The sequence below is a fragment of the Loxodonta africana genome, chromosome 1 (genome assembly GCF_030014295.1).
Source record: "Loxodonta africana isolate mLoxAfr1 chromosome 1, mLoxAfr1.hap2, whole genome shotgun sequence".
Taxonomy (NCBI): Eukaryota; Metazoa; Chordata; class Mammalia; order Proboscidea; family Elephantidae; genus Loxodonta; species Loxodonta africana.
Window position 1 is genome coordinate 184,377,810 of NC_087342.1, and position 16,206 is coordinate 184,394,015.

The following is a 16,206-nucleotide window of genomic DNA, read 5'->3' on the forward strand; positions in this document are numbered from 1 at the left end:
AGATAGAAAAATACGCCTACATACATATACACACATATGGTTCCTGTAATGTAACCACACCCACATTTTTTGTTATTGCTATTGTTGTTACTGTGTATGTTACAGCATTTACCAAAAACGTCCTTTATTCTTGTGTACTTCTTAATGTCATCATTTACCTTAGTCAAGTCATGCACACTTCACTCACATTCGGTATTGCCTTTCCCATCACCAAAAATAACAAGCGTCTACTATCTAAAGAGTGACAACCGCTGCCTTCCCTCCCATCCCTGGTAATCACCGATGAATACTTTTCTGCATATACACCTATTCTTGTCTTCTTATAACAGTCCGATATATATAATATTTGTTCTTTTATGATTGCTTTATTTCACTAGAATAACGTTCTCCAGATTCATCTACATTATAATACATTTTGAGAACTCATCATTATTCTTTACAGCTGAATAGTATCCAATTGTATGTCTGTACAACATAACGTTTATCCATTTACCAGCTGACGAGACCTTAGGCTGTTCCCATCTTTTTATTATTGTGAATAATTCTGCAATGAACAGAGGTGTGTCCGACTGGCATCCTTCTAACTCACTGAACCACATCTTTTGACCTATTTAGCAGGCACTGCTTCCTGACTGGCCCATGTGGGGTCTAGGAATATGGCTCTCTCGCCTGCCCATGAGACACCTAAACCTTACACAGATCCATTAACTCCTGATCATAAGATTGAAATTTCTCTTTAATTTCTGCTGCCTCTAGCCCCTAGCCAAATCTGTTACAGATATTTGTAACCAGACAACGTGTCAACTGAGGCAGCATTATTCTTGAAAACCTTATTAAAAACGAAGCTGAACGGCATTAGTACAGCTCGTTTATCTAGGAAAATCAGTTATGTAAATTCTACCCCAAATAAATAAGCCAAATAGAAAAGCTTCCCATAATTATATATTTAAAGTTGCCAAATTAATCTTATTAATATGCTCACCTACTTTATTCCCGTTTTTCATATCATGCTTGGTAAAGTACAAGGTGAGCGGAAAAGAGGAAGACCCTCAACAGGATAGACTGACACAGTGGCTGCAACAATGGGCTCAAGCATAACGACTGTAAGGATGGCGCAGGACCGGGCAGTGTTTTGTTCTGTTGTGCATAAGGTTGCTATGAGTTGGAACCGACTCGACCGCACCTAACGAGAACAACTTTATTCTGGTCAAGTTTTCTAAAAAGTCTATTGGCAAAAATGAGGAAAACATATAGTCCAAAAATGGGATGGTAAATTATTAGTATTAAATATCTTTCATGTACTGGGCATTCAACAAAAGTTTACCAGGTAAACACATGGACCTACATGCTCTATTTTAGTTATATCTAAATATATCTTTTTTTCCTATTCTGAGTAGACCAACATTAAACACATACACATATCTCACCACAAATACACAGCTTTCCCCTAAATTACATGTACATTGTTTATACAGTGTTTCACTAGGCAAAATATCTATGAATAAGAATACTATTGAGTATTTTGATTATGAAATGTTTTCTGAAAGAAATGAGATTCTGTTAAGACTGCTTGAAGAGGAAAAAGATGAGAAATGCAAATACATGTGAACACAGGTATCTATTCAGCAAAATAAACTAAATCAGCCCAACCAGAAAATTCAAATGTCTGGAATTTGTGTGTATTCAAACCTTGCACTTCATTTTGTAAGAAATGGAGACAGGGCAAATAAATAAGGAAATAACAATTTATAGAAATCAAATTTTAGCTTTTGCCATAAGATTAAAATAGATTTGGCCTAATCTCCTTTACTTATGCTAATGACTATAACAATGATCTGCAGGTGATGAAGGGCTCCAATGTTGTTTATGAATGTATGAGTCCTCAGACGGCACAAACAGTTAAGTGCTCAACTACTAGCTAAAAAGGTTGGGCTGTGAATGCGCCCAGAGGTACCTTGGAAGACAGGCCTGGCAATCTGCTACTGAAAGGTCACAGCCTGGAAAACCCTATGGAGCAGTTCAACTTTGCATACAGCGGTAGCCATGAGTTGGAATTTACTCCACAGTAACTTACAACAATAACAACATGGTTTAAATCTATTATTTTGGAAGGTGGAAAATTATTAATCTCATGGTAACTTCTGGTTGGAGGCCCTGGCTAGTGCAAATGGTTAACACGCTGGGCTGCTAAGTGAAAGGAGACCCAGAGGCTTCTCAGAAGAAAGACATGGCAAGCTACTTACAAAAACCAACCATTAAAAACCCTACAGACACCACAAAGGATAGGGAAGGACACTATATAATGGTTAAAGGAACAATATACCAAGAGGACATAACCATATTAAATATTTACGGACCCAATGACAGGGCTTCAAGATGCATAAAACAAACCAACAGCACTGAAAAGTGAAATAGACAGCTCCACAATAACAGTAGGAGACTTCAACGCTCCACTTTCGGTGAAGGACAGGACATCCAGAAAGAACCTCAATAAAGACATGGAAGATCTAAATGCCACAATCAAGCAACTTGACCTCATAGACATATACAGAACACTCCACCCAACAGCAGCCAAGTGGAACATTCTTTAGAATAGACCACATATTAGGTCATAAAGCAACCCTTAGCAGAAATGAAAACATGGAAATATTACAAAGCATCTTCTCTGACCATACAGCCATGAAAGTAGAAATCAATAACAGAAAAAGCGGGGAAAATAAATTAAACACTTAGAAACTGAACAACACCTTGCTCAAAAACTACTGGGTTAGAGAGAAAGTAAGGACAGAATAAAGAAATTCATAGGATCCAGTGAGAATGAAAACACTTCCTATCAGGACCTTTGGGACACAGCTAACACAGTGCTGAGAGGTCAATTTATAGCAATAAATGCACACATCCAAAAAGAAGAAAGGGCTAAAACCAAAGAATTATCCATAAAACTTGGACAAAGAGAGCAACAAAAGAAACCCTCAGATACAAGAAAGCAAATAATAAAAATTAGAGCAGAATTAAATGAAATAGAAAACAGAAAAAAAATTAAAAAGAGTTAACAAGACCAAAAACTAATTTGGAAAAATTAACAAAATTGATAAATCATTGGCCAAACCAACAAAAGAAAAACAGGAGAGGAAGCAAATAGGCCGTAAAAGAAATGAGATGGGTGATATCACAACAGACCCAACTGAAATGAAAAGAATCATATCAGATTACTATGAAAAAGTGGTACTCCAACAAATTTAAAAACATAGAAGAAATGCACAAATTTCTAGAAAGAGGCTACCTACCTAAACTAACACAAACAGAGGTAGAACAACTAAATGAACCCACAACAAAAGAAGAGCTTGAAAAGGTCATTAAAAAACTTCCAACAGAAAAAAAAGCCCTGGCCCTGACAGCTTCACTGGAGAACTCTACTAAACTTTCAGAGAAGAGTTAACACCATTACTACTAAAGGTATTTCAGAGTAGAGAAAAAGATGAAATACTCCCAAACTCATTCTATGAAGCCAGCATATCCCTGATACCAAAACCAGGTAAAGACACCACAAAAAAAGAAAATTACAGACCCATATCCCTCATGAACTTAGACACAAAAATCCTCAACAAAATTCTAGCCAACAGAATTCAACAATATATCAAAAAAATAATTCACCATGACCAAGTGGGATTCGTACCAGGTACGCAGGGATGGTTCAACATCAGAAAAACAACCAAAGGAATCCATCATAGAAATAAAACAAAGACAAGAACCATATGATCTTATCAACTGATGCAGAAGAGGCATTTGACAAAGTCCAATGCCCATTCATGATAAAAAAAAAAAAAAAACTCTCAGCAAAATAGGAATAGAAGAAAAATTCCTCAACACAATAAAGAGCATTTATACAAAACCAACAGCCAACATCATCCTAAATGGAGAGACTCTGAAAGCATTCCCCTTGAGAACATGAACCAGGCAAAGATGCCCTTTATCACCACTCTTTTCCAACACTGTGTTGGAGGTCCCAGCCAGAGCAATTAGGCTAGATAAAGAAATAAAGGGTATCCAAATTGGTAAGGAAGAAGTAAAAATATTTCTATTTGCAGATAACATGATCTTATACACAGGAAACCCTAAAGAATCCTCAAGAAAACTACTGAAACTAATAGATTTCGGCAAAGTATCAGGATACACGATAAACATACAAAAATCAGCTGGATTCCTCTATACCAACAAACAGAACATCAAAGAGGAAATCACCAAATCAATATCTCCAAAAAAGGGGTGAGGACGCCAATTCTGACAGACTTTGTTAATAAGTCCTTCTCATTCGTAAGTGGCCTGCAGGATAGAAACTTTCTGTGGTAAAAAAAATAAGTATGGTATTAGGAATTTTCATTATTCACATCAGTCTAATTTCATGGCATAATGTTCAAGTTTATCTGGATGCTCATAGGTAATAGCAGTTTTTTAAAATATCATAATATCAATTAAAAGGACAAAATAATGGTAGTTTACCCAATACTTCCTCAACCTCCATTTCTTTCTCTTGCCATTCAGAAGCTAGGAGGTTTTACAGACCCAGCTTACTCTTCCCTCTCATCTCAAATTCGAGAAATAAAAATTTTTTAACTACCCATAATTCTAAGAGTTAAAGTACACAGAATTTACTTATGAATTCAATTAAACTGAACAGATTACTTCAATCACATATTCCTGGTGAATCTTCATGCTTTACATCACTTATTAAGAGATTAGCAATTAGAACATAGCAAAGAGTCTTGTAAACAAAAAAAAAAAGAGAGAGAGAGAATGAGACTGATAAGAACTGAAAAACTTCCAACTTACTCCTTCAGGAATGGGGTCTAAGCAACAAACCAATTCAGAAAGCCAGCATTTAAGGAAAAATGTTTAAAATAATGACAGAAGTAACTTTCACACCAAGTACTCACTAAATCAATGTAATTAAAAAATTTTAAGTGTGGAATGACTCAAGTTGTTACTCAAAACAGGAAAATATTATGACATTTAACTAAGAATACCAAAAACAAAACAAAATAAAACAAAACAAAACTCCATTACAAATTTACCAAAGCCACAGCTACAAACTATATAACAAACTATACAACCTATAAATCCCAAAGGTTCTTCAATATATAGGAGGGGAATGCTGGTTTCACTCTCATCAAAAGTCTGTGACTCACAACTGGACTAAAACAAAAGCAAAGCACTTTCCTGAATACAACCAAATGCTTTGAAGGCCACAATAGCAGGGACAGGGTTTTGGTGATCATGGTTTCAGGGGACACCTAGGTCAATTGGCATAACAAAATGTATGAAGAAAACGTTCTGCACCCCACTTTGGTGAGTGGTGTCTGGGGTCTAAAAAGCTAACAAGCAGCCATCTAAAATGCATCAACTGGTCTCAACCCACCTGGAGCAAAAGAAAATGAAGAACACCAAAGACTCAGGAAAAATATGAGCCCAAGAGAAAGAAAAGGCCACATAAACCAGAGATTCCATCAGCCTGAGACCAGAAGAACTACAATGGTACTCGGCTACCACTGATGACTGCCCTGACAAGGAGCAGAACAGAGAATCCCTGAGGGAGCAGGAGAGCAGTGGGATGCAGATCTCAAATTCTCATAACAAGCCCAGATTTAATGGTCTGACTGAGACTGGAGGGACCCCAGAGGACATGGCCCCCGGACCTCTTGTTAGCCCAAGACTGGAACCATTCCTGAAGCCAACTCTTCAGACATGGATTGAACTGGACTATAAGATAGAAAATGATACCGGTAAGAAATGAGCTTCTTGGCTCCAGTAAACACATGAAACTATGTAGGCAACTCCGGTCTGGAGGCGAGAGGAGAAGGCAGAGGGGGACAGGAGCTGGTTGAATGGGCACGGGGAATACAGTGTGGAGAGAAGGAATGTGCTGTCTCATTAGGGGAAGAGCAGCTAGGAGTACGTACCAAGGTGTGTATAACTTTCTGTACGAGACTGACTTGATTTGTAAGCTTTCACTTAAAGCACAATTTTAAAAAAAAGTCTCTGATTCAGATGGTAAGTAAAACATAGTTTCAACATGGACAAAAACACAACTCTTAGGAAGTGAATGGTAACATTAGTGAGAAAGAAGGCAGACAAGGGAAAAGAGACCTGTTAGTGTAGCTGTCTCTCTCCTAGATCAATCCAGAGACCTGGGTTGGAGTCCAGACTCTGCCAGTGACAAGCTGTGTAATCATCAAATGAACTCGGACCTCTGCTTCTATACCTATAAAAACGAGAGGCTTAGGCTGGTCAGAAACTAAGGTTCCTTCCAGCTCTAAACCTTTTTACTCTAAAGGAAACCCCCACAGAGTAGCTAGTCCAAAGGCCTACTGGACCACATGAACCACAGCCTACATGACCCCAATATCAGAACACCTGGATGGTGCCTGGCTATCACTATCAACCACTCTGACTGGAATTACTACACAGGATCCCAGACAGAGTGGGAGAAAAATGTTGAACAAAAACTCAAATTCACAAAAAAGACCAGACTTACTGGTCTGACAAAGACTGGAGGAACCTCTGAGACTCTGGCCCTAAGACTCTCTTCTGACCTGGAACTGAAGCCATTCCCGGAGACCACCTTTCAGTCAACCAATAGACAGGCCCCCAAAATAAACAATAATACCCAAGAGGAACGCTTTCCTTAGAACAATCAATTATAGGAGATCAAAAGGACAACATTTGCCTAAAAGCAAAGCTGAGAAGGCAGGAAAGGGTAGAAAAGCTGGATGAAATGAAACTGGGAACCCAGGGCAGAAATACAGAGAATGCAGACACGTTGAAGGGAATGCAACCAATATCATGGAATACTTTATGCACAAACTATTGAATGGGAAACTAATTTGCTCTGTAAACTTTTACCTAAAGCACAATAAAAAATTAAATAAAGGAAACCCCTACATAAGTTTTCTGACAATTAATTAATAGAATATCATGCTTCTGTACCCGTTACTAAAATACATGAAACTAATTCAAACCACTGAACTATGACTAAAAAGTTACATCCAAGCTAGTGCATAATAGAAAGGCAAAGCTGCAACGTCAGAAAGGAGATTAAAAAAACATGGTGCATTTGGTATATGCTAAGCTGAAACACAGCTAGCCAACTGTTAAGTTTTTTGAGACTACTAACAATTCTAGTTAAAAAGCCCAAATAATAACCAAAACTGAATATTATGAAAGGGTATCTAGGTATTCAAACAAACCAATTAGTAAAAAGTCAGTTGTCACATTTAATGCAGAGAAAACCACGCGATGATTGTCTGAAAATTTCAGTGGCTTTGGTATTATATGAATGTATTTTGATTCTGGGTACAGAAAAAGCAGAGCTAGTATTAGTGATTGATAATAAGACTATTATATATTTGCCAGGCAACTGGTGTACCAATTACATCCAAACAGTATAACTGAAATGACAAATAGCATTTATAGTTCAGACAAAGTATATTACATTTTTATATCAAAAATGAAAGTATCTTATGAAATAATATAGCTTTTTAAAGCAACCAATAAACATTTAAATGTTTAATAGTAATTTAACTCAGTTGAAATGATCTATTAAGCCAGAAGAGTACCAGACACAATTTCTCAAAAATATTTCCTTCTACTGTATAACAAAGTTACCACCAGTTTAGTGATGCTAAACACAGAGAACACAAAGAAACTACTTTCTACTCTTAGCAACCTTATACTATAGTTATGTCTGTAAGTGATAACTGGATTTAACTATATCAAAAGCTCCATCAACTAAAGAGGCATTTGATGAGCAGCTAACCTAACAGGATAGTAAAAAGGGAGTTTCTACTGATAACCAACGAGAACAGAAATGACATTCCAAATCAAGTGCCAGATCATTCTCAAAATTTCAAAGGCGGCAGTCCAAAGAGGAGCGTTAAGGTGTGTTGCCTTCTACTCCAACACTAGTGAGAGGGTCTTTGAGATTACAGAGGAGGGTTAACAAGTGCTCTTCCCTCCAAGGGTGGAGGCTGGATATGGATGTTAAAGCCTAGGGAAAGAGGTTTTGACGGAACAAGTTAAAGAGCTTGATACGTGCCCCGTGCATTTTGTTGAAGAACATACTGAACTGGCATTTGATTCATCAGTGAGAAATCTACAGAATGAGATGCAGGCTGAAGTGGCAATCAAAGAATAGATGGCTGAATTAGGACCACTTTCAGAATGAGTCTGGGACAGAAGGAGTGTTTCCTATGGAGGACAAAGGGGTCCTGTGAGAGAGAGACAGAGCAAGCCAGTGTTGAGTACCATGGACTCATCTAAGAAGGCTACCTGCAGCTTGAATAGACCTCAGTAAAATGAAAATGAAGGTGCTGCGAGATCCTAGAAGCTGAGGAAGCAACTAGCCAGAATACAGTAAGAATTCTCTGTCAAGGAACTTGAGATAAGAAATTTCAAACGATGGAGCTAGAAATAGGAGACCCACAAGTGAAAGAATGAGCTTTACACGTCTGCTAAATCAGAAGCAGAGGTTTGGGGACCATGGTTTCAGGGGACATCTAGGTCAACTGGCATAATAAAAACTTTTAAGAAAACATTCTACATCCCATTTTGGAGACTGGTGTCTGGGGTCTTAAACGCTAGCAAGCAGCAACAATAGGTCTCAACCCACCTGGAGCAAAGGAGAATGAAAAACACCAAACACACAAGGTAAGTATGAGCCCAGGAGTCAGAATGGGCCACATAAATCAAAGACTACATCATCCTGAGACCAGAAGAACTAGATGGTACCCAGCTACAACCAATGACTGCCATGACAGGGAGCACAACAGAGAATCCCTGAAAGAGCAGGAGAGCGGTGGGATGCAGACCCCCAACTCTAGTAAAAAGACCAGACTTAATGGTCTGACTGAGACCAGAGGGACCCCAGAGGTCATGGTCCCCAGACCTTCTGTTAGCCCAAGACAGGAACCATTCTCAAAGCCAACTCTTCAGGCAGGGATCAGACTGGACTACAAGACTGAAAATGATACTGGTGAGAAGTGGGCTTCTTGGATCAAGGAGACACATGAGACTATCTGGGCAGCTCCTGTCTGGAGGGGAGAGGCGAAGGCCGAGGGGGAGAGAAGCTGGCTGAATGGACATGGAAACACAGGGTGGAGAGAAGGAGTGTGCTATTTCATTGAGGGGAGAGCAACCAGGAGTATATAAAGCAAGGCGTATTTAAGGTTTTACATGAGAGACTGACTTGATTTGTAAACTTTCACTTAAAGCACAATAAAAATTAAAAAAAAAAAAAATCTGCTAAGTCTACAAAGGAGCCCTGGTGGCAAAGTAGTGAAGAACTCGGCTGCTAGCTGCTAACCAAAAGTCTACAAAAGCAATTAAGTTACATTACCATGCACTAATCAAATAAAAGTTCACTGTTCCTCTTTCCTCTCTTGCCTTCTTCCTTGTCCAACTCTGGAAAAATCAGAAACCAGGACTGACAAAACAAAGGAGGAGAAAAGGAAAAGCTAGGCAAGAAGAAAAAAACTCCCCTTTCCCCAACAAGAGGTTTCCCTCTTGTAATTAGCAAAGGTGGAGAGTGGGGGTGGGCGTAGAAGTTTCATCTTTAAATCAGGTTTGGTCTGGAGTTTTTGTTTGTACTGGGCATTTTAATTAACAAATTGAGACTTTGTAGGGTTATTGAAGGATGATCTGTATTATCCAAGGGAAACCAGAAAAGTCAAGTTCATCCACAGGCAGGAGATGAACCAGCTTCAGAGTAAACTAAAAGGGACAGTGAAGGACAAAAATAAAACTGTTTTATAGTTACATTCTACAAGTCCTGCTTTTCAAACTTACCTCACCTTACCAGTTGCTGGAAGTCAGCATAACGGACAGTACAGAAGTACACAGGTGTGATCTTACAAAACATTCTCAGCCTGCCCTCAGATAACAATTCCAAAAATGTACCACATGACTCAAGAATCTAGTATTAATTCTAAAAAATTGGCATGAGCGACTTAAATAAGACAGACTTCCTTTAAAAACCAAAGACTGTATCTTGCTCCCTGCAGTATCTCTAACACTTAGCAAAGTATCACATACATGTTGTTGCTGTTGGGTGCTGTCAAGTCGGTTCCGACTCATAGCGACCCTATGCACAACAGAATGAAACACTGTCCGGTCCCGCACCATCCTTAAAATCATTGTTATGCTTGAGCTCATTGTTGCAGACACTGTGTCAATCCACCTTGTTGAGGGTCTTCCTCTTTTCCACTGACCCTGTACCCTGCCAAGCATGATGTCCTTCTCCAGGGACTGATCCCTCCTGACAACATGTCCAAAGTATGTAAGATGCAGTCCTGCCATCCTTGCTTCTAAGGAGCATTCTGGTTGTACTTCTTCTAAGACAGATTTGTTCATTCTTTTGGCAGTCCATGGTATATCCAGTATTCTTTGCCAACACCACAATTCAAAGGCGTCAACTCTTCTTCGGTCTTCCTTATTCATTGTCCAGCTTTCACATGCATATGATGCGATTGAAAATACCACGACTTGGGTCAGGCGCACCTGAGTCTTCAGAGTGACATCTTTGCTCTTCAACACTTTGAAGAGGTCCTTTGCAGCAGATTTGCCCAATGCTATGTGTCTTTTCATTTCTTGACTGCTGCTTCCATGGCTGTTGATTGTGGATCCAAGTAAAATGAAATCCTTGACAACTTCAATCTTTTCTCCGTTTATCATGATGTTGTTCATTGGTCCAGTTGTGAGGATTTTTGTTTTCTTTATGTTGAGGTGTAATCCATGCTGAAGGCTGTGGTCTTTGATCTTCATTAGTAAGTGCTTCAAGTCCTCTTCACTTTCAGCAAGCAAGGTTGTATCATCTGCATAACGCAGGTTGTTAATGAGCCTTCCTCCAATCTTGATGCCCCGTTCTTCTTCATACAGTCCAGCTAGTCCAAGCTGGACCACATACATAAAAGGTGCTTAAAGAGCTGCTGTCTCCTTAGGAGAAGGTTGCTATGTTAGGCTCTTAGGAAATAGAATCTGAACAAATAAGTCTACAGCCGAGACTACTTTTTAGTCAGTTAAAAATATATTGAACCTTGCTGTTGTGTGCCGTCAAGTCTATTCTGACTCATAACAACCCTCTAGGACAGAGTAGAACTGCCCCATAGGGTTTCCTAGGCTGTAATCTTTATGAGAACAGATCACCAGGTCTTTTCTCTCCTGGGGCAGCTGGTGTGTTCAAACCACCGACCTACTGGTTAGCAGCAAAGCACTGACTATTGTATCACCAGGGCTCCTGTATTGAGCCTTCAAAACCCAAAACCAAACCCACTGCTGTCAAGACAACTCCAACTCATACCGACCCTAAAGGCCAGAGTAGAACTGCCCCATATGGTTTCCAGGGCTTTATGGAAGCAGACTGCCACATCTTTCTCCCGTGCAACAGCTGGTGGGTTCGAACTGCCAACCCTTGGGTTAGCGACAAAGCACTTAATCACTGTGCCACCAAGGCTCCTACACTGAGCCTTACCATGTGCAAACTTATGGAATACTTTCATGCTTATCTTTTTTTGTACCTAGTCAAATCTCTGGAAAATGCATAATCTATTTTCAGTACTCTATTAAAAAAAAAAAAAATTTTTTTATTACAATGAAGAATAAATGTGAAAACTTCAAACTTTGATATTCAAAACAGAAGAAAAATTACTACATACATTTTTAATGAGCTTTACAGGAAACCCTCAAAAGAAATACCGTGTAATGCTATTAAATACAGAATGGTTTATTTTCAAAAGACAGTATTTCTTAAAGAGATTATTCAGTATTTGTTGGCATATAACGTTTCTTTTCGGTAACAGCTCCACTTATTAAGAACCTACTATGTGCCTTAATAAGGAGCTCTAGTGGTGCAAGTGGTTAAGCCTTCAGCTGCTAATCAAAAGGTCAATGGTTCAAATCCACCCGCCGTTCCACAGGAGAAAGATGTGGCAGTCTACTTCTGTAGTGATTACAGCCTCTATGGGGCAGTTCTACTCAGCCCCACAGGGTTGCTATGAGTCCAAATAGACTCAGAGGCAACAGGGTTTTTGTTTTTTTTTAATGTGCCTCTACAATCCTCCAAGTTAGATATCATCATCCCTATTTTAAAGATTAGAAAACTGAGGCTCTGAAGTTAGACTTGTTCAAGGTGACACTACTAGTACGTGGTAGAGCTGGAGTTTAAACTCAAGACAGCGTGTCAGATTCCCAGGGCATGATCTTATATTGTTAACTATAGTGCCGCCAAGAGTTGAGTTCTACTGATTCGCTTCCAAAAGAGAAATAAAACCCTATTTTAATGGCTAACTTTATAAAGTCTAATTTTAAAATATAAGCTATTATCAACTTCCAACCCATAGTTCTATTAACATCCCTCTGCTAATATGAATTTATTAATAAGCTCTTCATGGGTGAAATATTCTATATAACAGATACTTGTAAAGTTTCTAACAATTGATATAGTACTCATGATGCCACTCTTATTGTATAGTAATTATTTACAATAAATGTACGTAACTGTAAAATTTGACAGTTTCCAAAATAGTGCATAAAGGAAGCAGGTTGTGTTGTATGTTTTCAGGAACTAAAGGGTATTGACTGCAACAGAGACCTGATTATCAGACTGCTTCATTCTCAGGCTTTATCTCAGTAACACAGGCAAGAGATAGGGGTGGGAGAGATCCTAGATACTTCAGTAGAAGTCAGAAGTTCTCAATCTAGGATGATTTATCTCCCAGTGAACATTTGGTATCATCACCACTGTGAGGGGGCAGATGCTACTGGCATTTAGTGGGTAGCAACAGGGAGGCTGCTAAACACCATATTATACACAGGACACTCCCCACCTCCCACAACAAAGAATTACCCAGTCGAAAATGTCAACAGTGCCAAGGTTGAGAAACCCTAGTATAAAGGATTAAATGTTTCTGGCACTTAGCAGAGGGAGTGGCTAGGGTGTTTAGAGACAGTAACTACAAACACTAAATCAGAAAGAGAGTCCAACTAACACTCAGTAAAGATTAGATGCAGCACTCAAGCAGTGATAAGGGCACTGCCATGGGAGCAGCCTCCCGTCTCCTTAGATTTCAGGTGCGTAGTGTAAAGAGAGAAAGTGAGAGCAACTTCTCAATACTCCTACCTTTCCCAGTTTTGCTGAATTTTTTTTTTCTCATAAAAAAACAGGGACTGGAAAAAGCATAAATAAAAAGAAAGTTTAATGAGAAGAAGAGAAACAGCTTTTCTCAAGGTACTCAGTTCCATTACCAATATATTCATTCTATTACTTACAGCAGGACTATAGAGAGTGACAATCTAAAATAAGGACAATGGATGTTGTGACACATCATACGAGAAACTCAGAATGAATAAACATTCACGTGCTTCATTCTGGACATCAGTATTCTGAAGACCAAACACTACTTCAGGAAGCCTGGCTTTTATCCCCCAAAGACCTTCCTTTCTCTGAATCTAGGGGACTCTCTGTCACAAGAGGAAACAGTAAAAACTAAATACGCAGCAACCTCTGAGATGGTGCTGACATAAAATAAAAGCAATAACCTTCACAAAATGTCATTTTGCTTTGCATAATTGAGTTTTTTTTATTGTGCTTTAGGTGAAAATTTACAGCTCAAATTAATTTCTCATTCAAAAATTTATACACATATTGTTTGGTGATGTTGGGTGCAATTCCCACAATGTGATGGCATGCTCCCCCTTCCTACCCCAGTTTCCCTATGTCCATTTGTCTAGTTCCTATCCCTTCCTGCCTTTTTATCCTGCTTTTGGACAGGAACTGCTCATTTGGTCTCATATATTTGACTGACATAAGAAACACGTTCCTCATGTGTGTTATTTTTTGTTTAATAGGCCTGCCTCATCTTTGTCTGAAAAGCAGGCTTCAGGAATGGCTTCAGTTCTGCGTTAGCAGAGTGCCTGGGGGTCATAGTTTTGGGGGTTCCTCCAGTCTCTGTCAGACCAGTAGGTCTGGTCTTTGTATGTGAATTTGAATTCTGTTCTATGTTTTTCTTCCGCTTTGTCCGGGACTCTCTGTTGTGATCCCTGTCAAGGCGGTCGTCTGTGGTAGCTGGGCACCACATATAATTGAGTTTTACTGTTATGGACCTGTGCTTCTTCCTTTGCTCCTCGCTTAAATTTTTTTACCCTTTTTTCATCCCTTTGTTCACCCCCATTTCCTTCCTTTCCTCTCTTCCAACTCTAATGCCCTACTTTACTGTTCTTAAAAGTGCCAACTGGTAACGGGGTTATATAATGAGAATTTTGGAGTTGGAAGAGAGGCCTTTGGAGATTATCAAGTTGTAAATCTTCACAACACCCATCTCTCTTACACATACCACCACTCCTAACAAGTGGTCAGCAGACTCCTCATCCCTACCCACTTTCAGAAACCACAAATCACTTCTCACTTAATGAGCATTGCTACACACCTAGTGAGATCTAGACATAGCAATATAATTGGCCTGAACTGCTCTTGCTTCATAGATATCAACCCTTTCTCATTTACTAAATTAGAGAAAAAAAGCTCAGTGGTTTAGGTACCATCCTAAATTACAGTTGGTCAAATTTACAGGACATACGTTCACTGAAAATTATCTTTTGATAAACTGAAATATTTAACTAAAAGCAGACAGTGTGATTCATCTAATAAGCCTTGACATTTTGTCAGATGAGGAATGACTCATTACATTCCCAAAATGGTCCGCAAGGTATGTTCTACCCTCCTACATTCCTCAGAAAGTTTCTTCTCCCCTTAACTACGTAGCCCATAAAAGAAACTGATTAATTCAGAGGATTTCGGGCCATACTAGGTAAATACGGTAACGGACTTCACACAGTGTAGCGTAACGCCTCACGGAGGCTTGGCTGATAGATGCATGAAAGCCAAAGTAAAATGATTATTATAAATTATTATAGATTAAAGAATGTAAATCCTACTTTGTTCGGTGCTAGGTGCAAGTCACATAAACTCTGCCGTGCCGCTGAGCTATCCAGTTTTAATTACCATCGCCAGCGTTCCACCTAAGTTTGGACGGTTCTAGGAGGTAAGTCTCCGGCTGCTGCTTCCCCCTAGGAGCCCCCCTTTAACCCTCCCGGTACTCAGGGCGCGCCGCCTCCCCGCGGTCCTGGCCCCGCGCCGCGCCCCTTACCTTAGTGAGCTGAGCGATTTTCTTGCTCATTTTCAGGTGCAGGTCCTGGGTGTAGTCCATGCAGTGCCCCGGCTGGTGCGCGGCCGCCGGCGGGGGCGCGAATTTGGCCGCTCCGGCCGCTGAGCCGCCGTAATAGTGCTGCTGCCAGCTCATACCCGGGGTCGCCATCTTCTCGACAGACCCCGGCCGGGGGAACCTGTCCCCGCGCTCGGGGGACGGCCCGCGGAGCAACGGCGTCTGAGAGGCAAGAGCCGGGGCGGCTGCTTCCACACCCGACACTCGGCGCCTGTCAGCTTTCCCCGCAGGCGCCCTCCGGTCCGCGACCCCTCGGCCGCCCCCTTCCAGAGACAGGGCGGCCCCGCCAACCCGAGGCCGCGGGCGACACCTGCGCTGGGCAGACGCCCGGGGTCCGGCGGCGGCGGCTGCCCGGACCAGGCCCGCTCTCGCCCTCCTCAGACCCCGCCTGGCGGGGTCGTCGTGGGTAGCGTGGCCGCGAGGGTCCCGCTCGCACGCGGCAGTAAGGATCCGGCGAGACGGCCGCCGCCGGGGCTGCGGAGGGAGGAGGAGAGGGGGCGGGCTGCAGCGGCGGGAGGCGGGGACACGGAGGAGGACGCGGGAGCCGCGGAGCCACCGTTACCAGGGCGCGCAGCCCGCGGGGCGCGCGGGGCCCGCGACGTCATTTCCCCGCAGCCAAGCCCCGCCCCGCGCCTCCGCCGCGGACCCGCAGCCCCAAGGCACTGGCGGGTGCTTAAGCACGACGCACGCTCTGCCCCTCCGCCTGTGCCTCCCGCTGCTTCGGCGACACCGAGCCCAGCCCGGCCAGCGTGCCGCGCGTGCGGTCTTATGTAAAAAAAAACCGCTGGAGAAGATGGGACCCTGGTCACCTTCGGTTTACAGAGCGTGTGCGGATTTACAGAGCATTTCCACGTGCTTCATCGCGTGCGCGGGACCCCATTCAGCTCCCTCCCAGCGGTGGCCTCGGCTCCAGAGACGTGGGTATTGAAGTAGCCAG

At 41.3% G+C, this 16,206-nt stretch overlaps 1 protein-coding gene across 2 annotated transcripts in view; it reads right to left on the bottom strand.

Annotated features, from left to right (window-relative positions):
* Positions 1-15,450, bottom strand: part of FAM184A (family with sequence similarity 184 member A) — a 137,432-nt gene extending 121,982 nt beyond the window's left edge. For both annotated transcript variants that reach the window (XM_010595818.3, XM_003404248.3), the window contains exon 1: positions 15,195-15,450. In XM_010595818.3, coding sequence (XP_010594120.3) covers positions 15,195-15,362 — 168 coding nt within the window. In that variant the 5' untranslated portion in view covers positions 15,363-15,450. The remainder of the gene's footprint in view (positions 1-15,194) is intronic.
* Between the last annotated feature and the right edge of the window lie 756 nt (positions 15,451-16,206).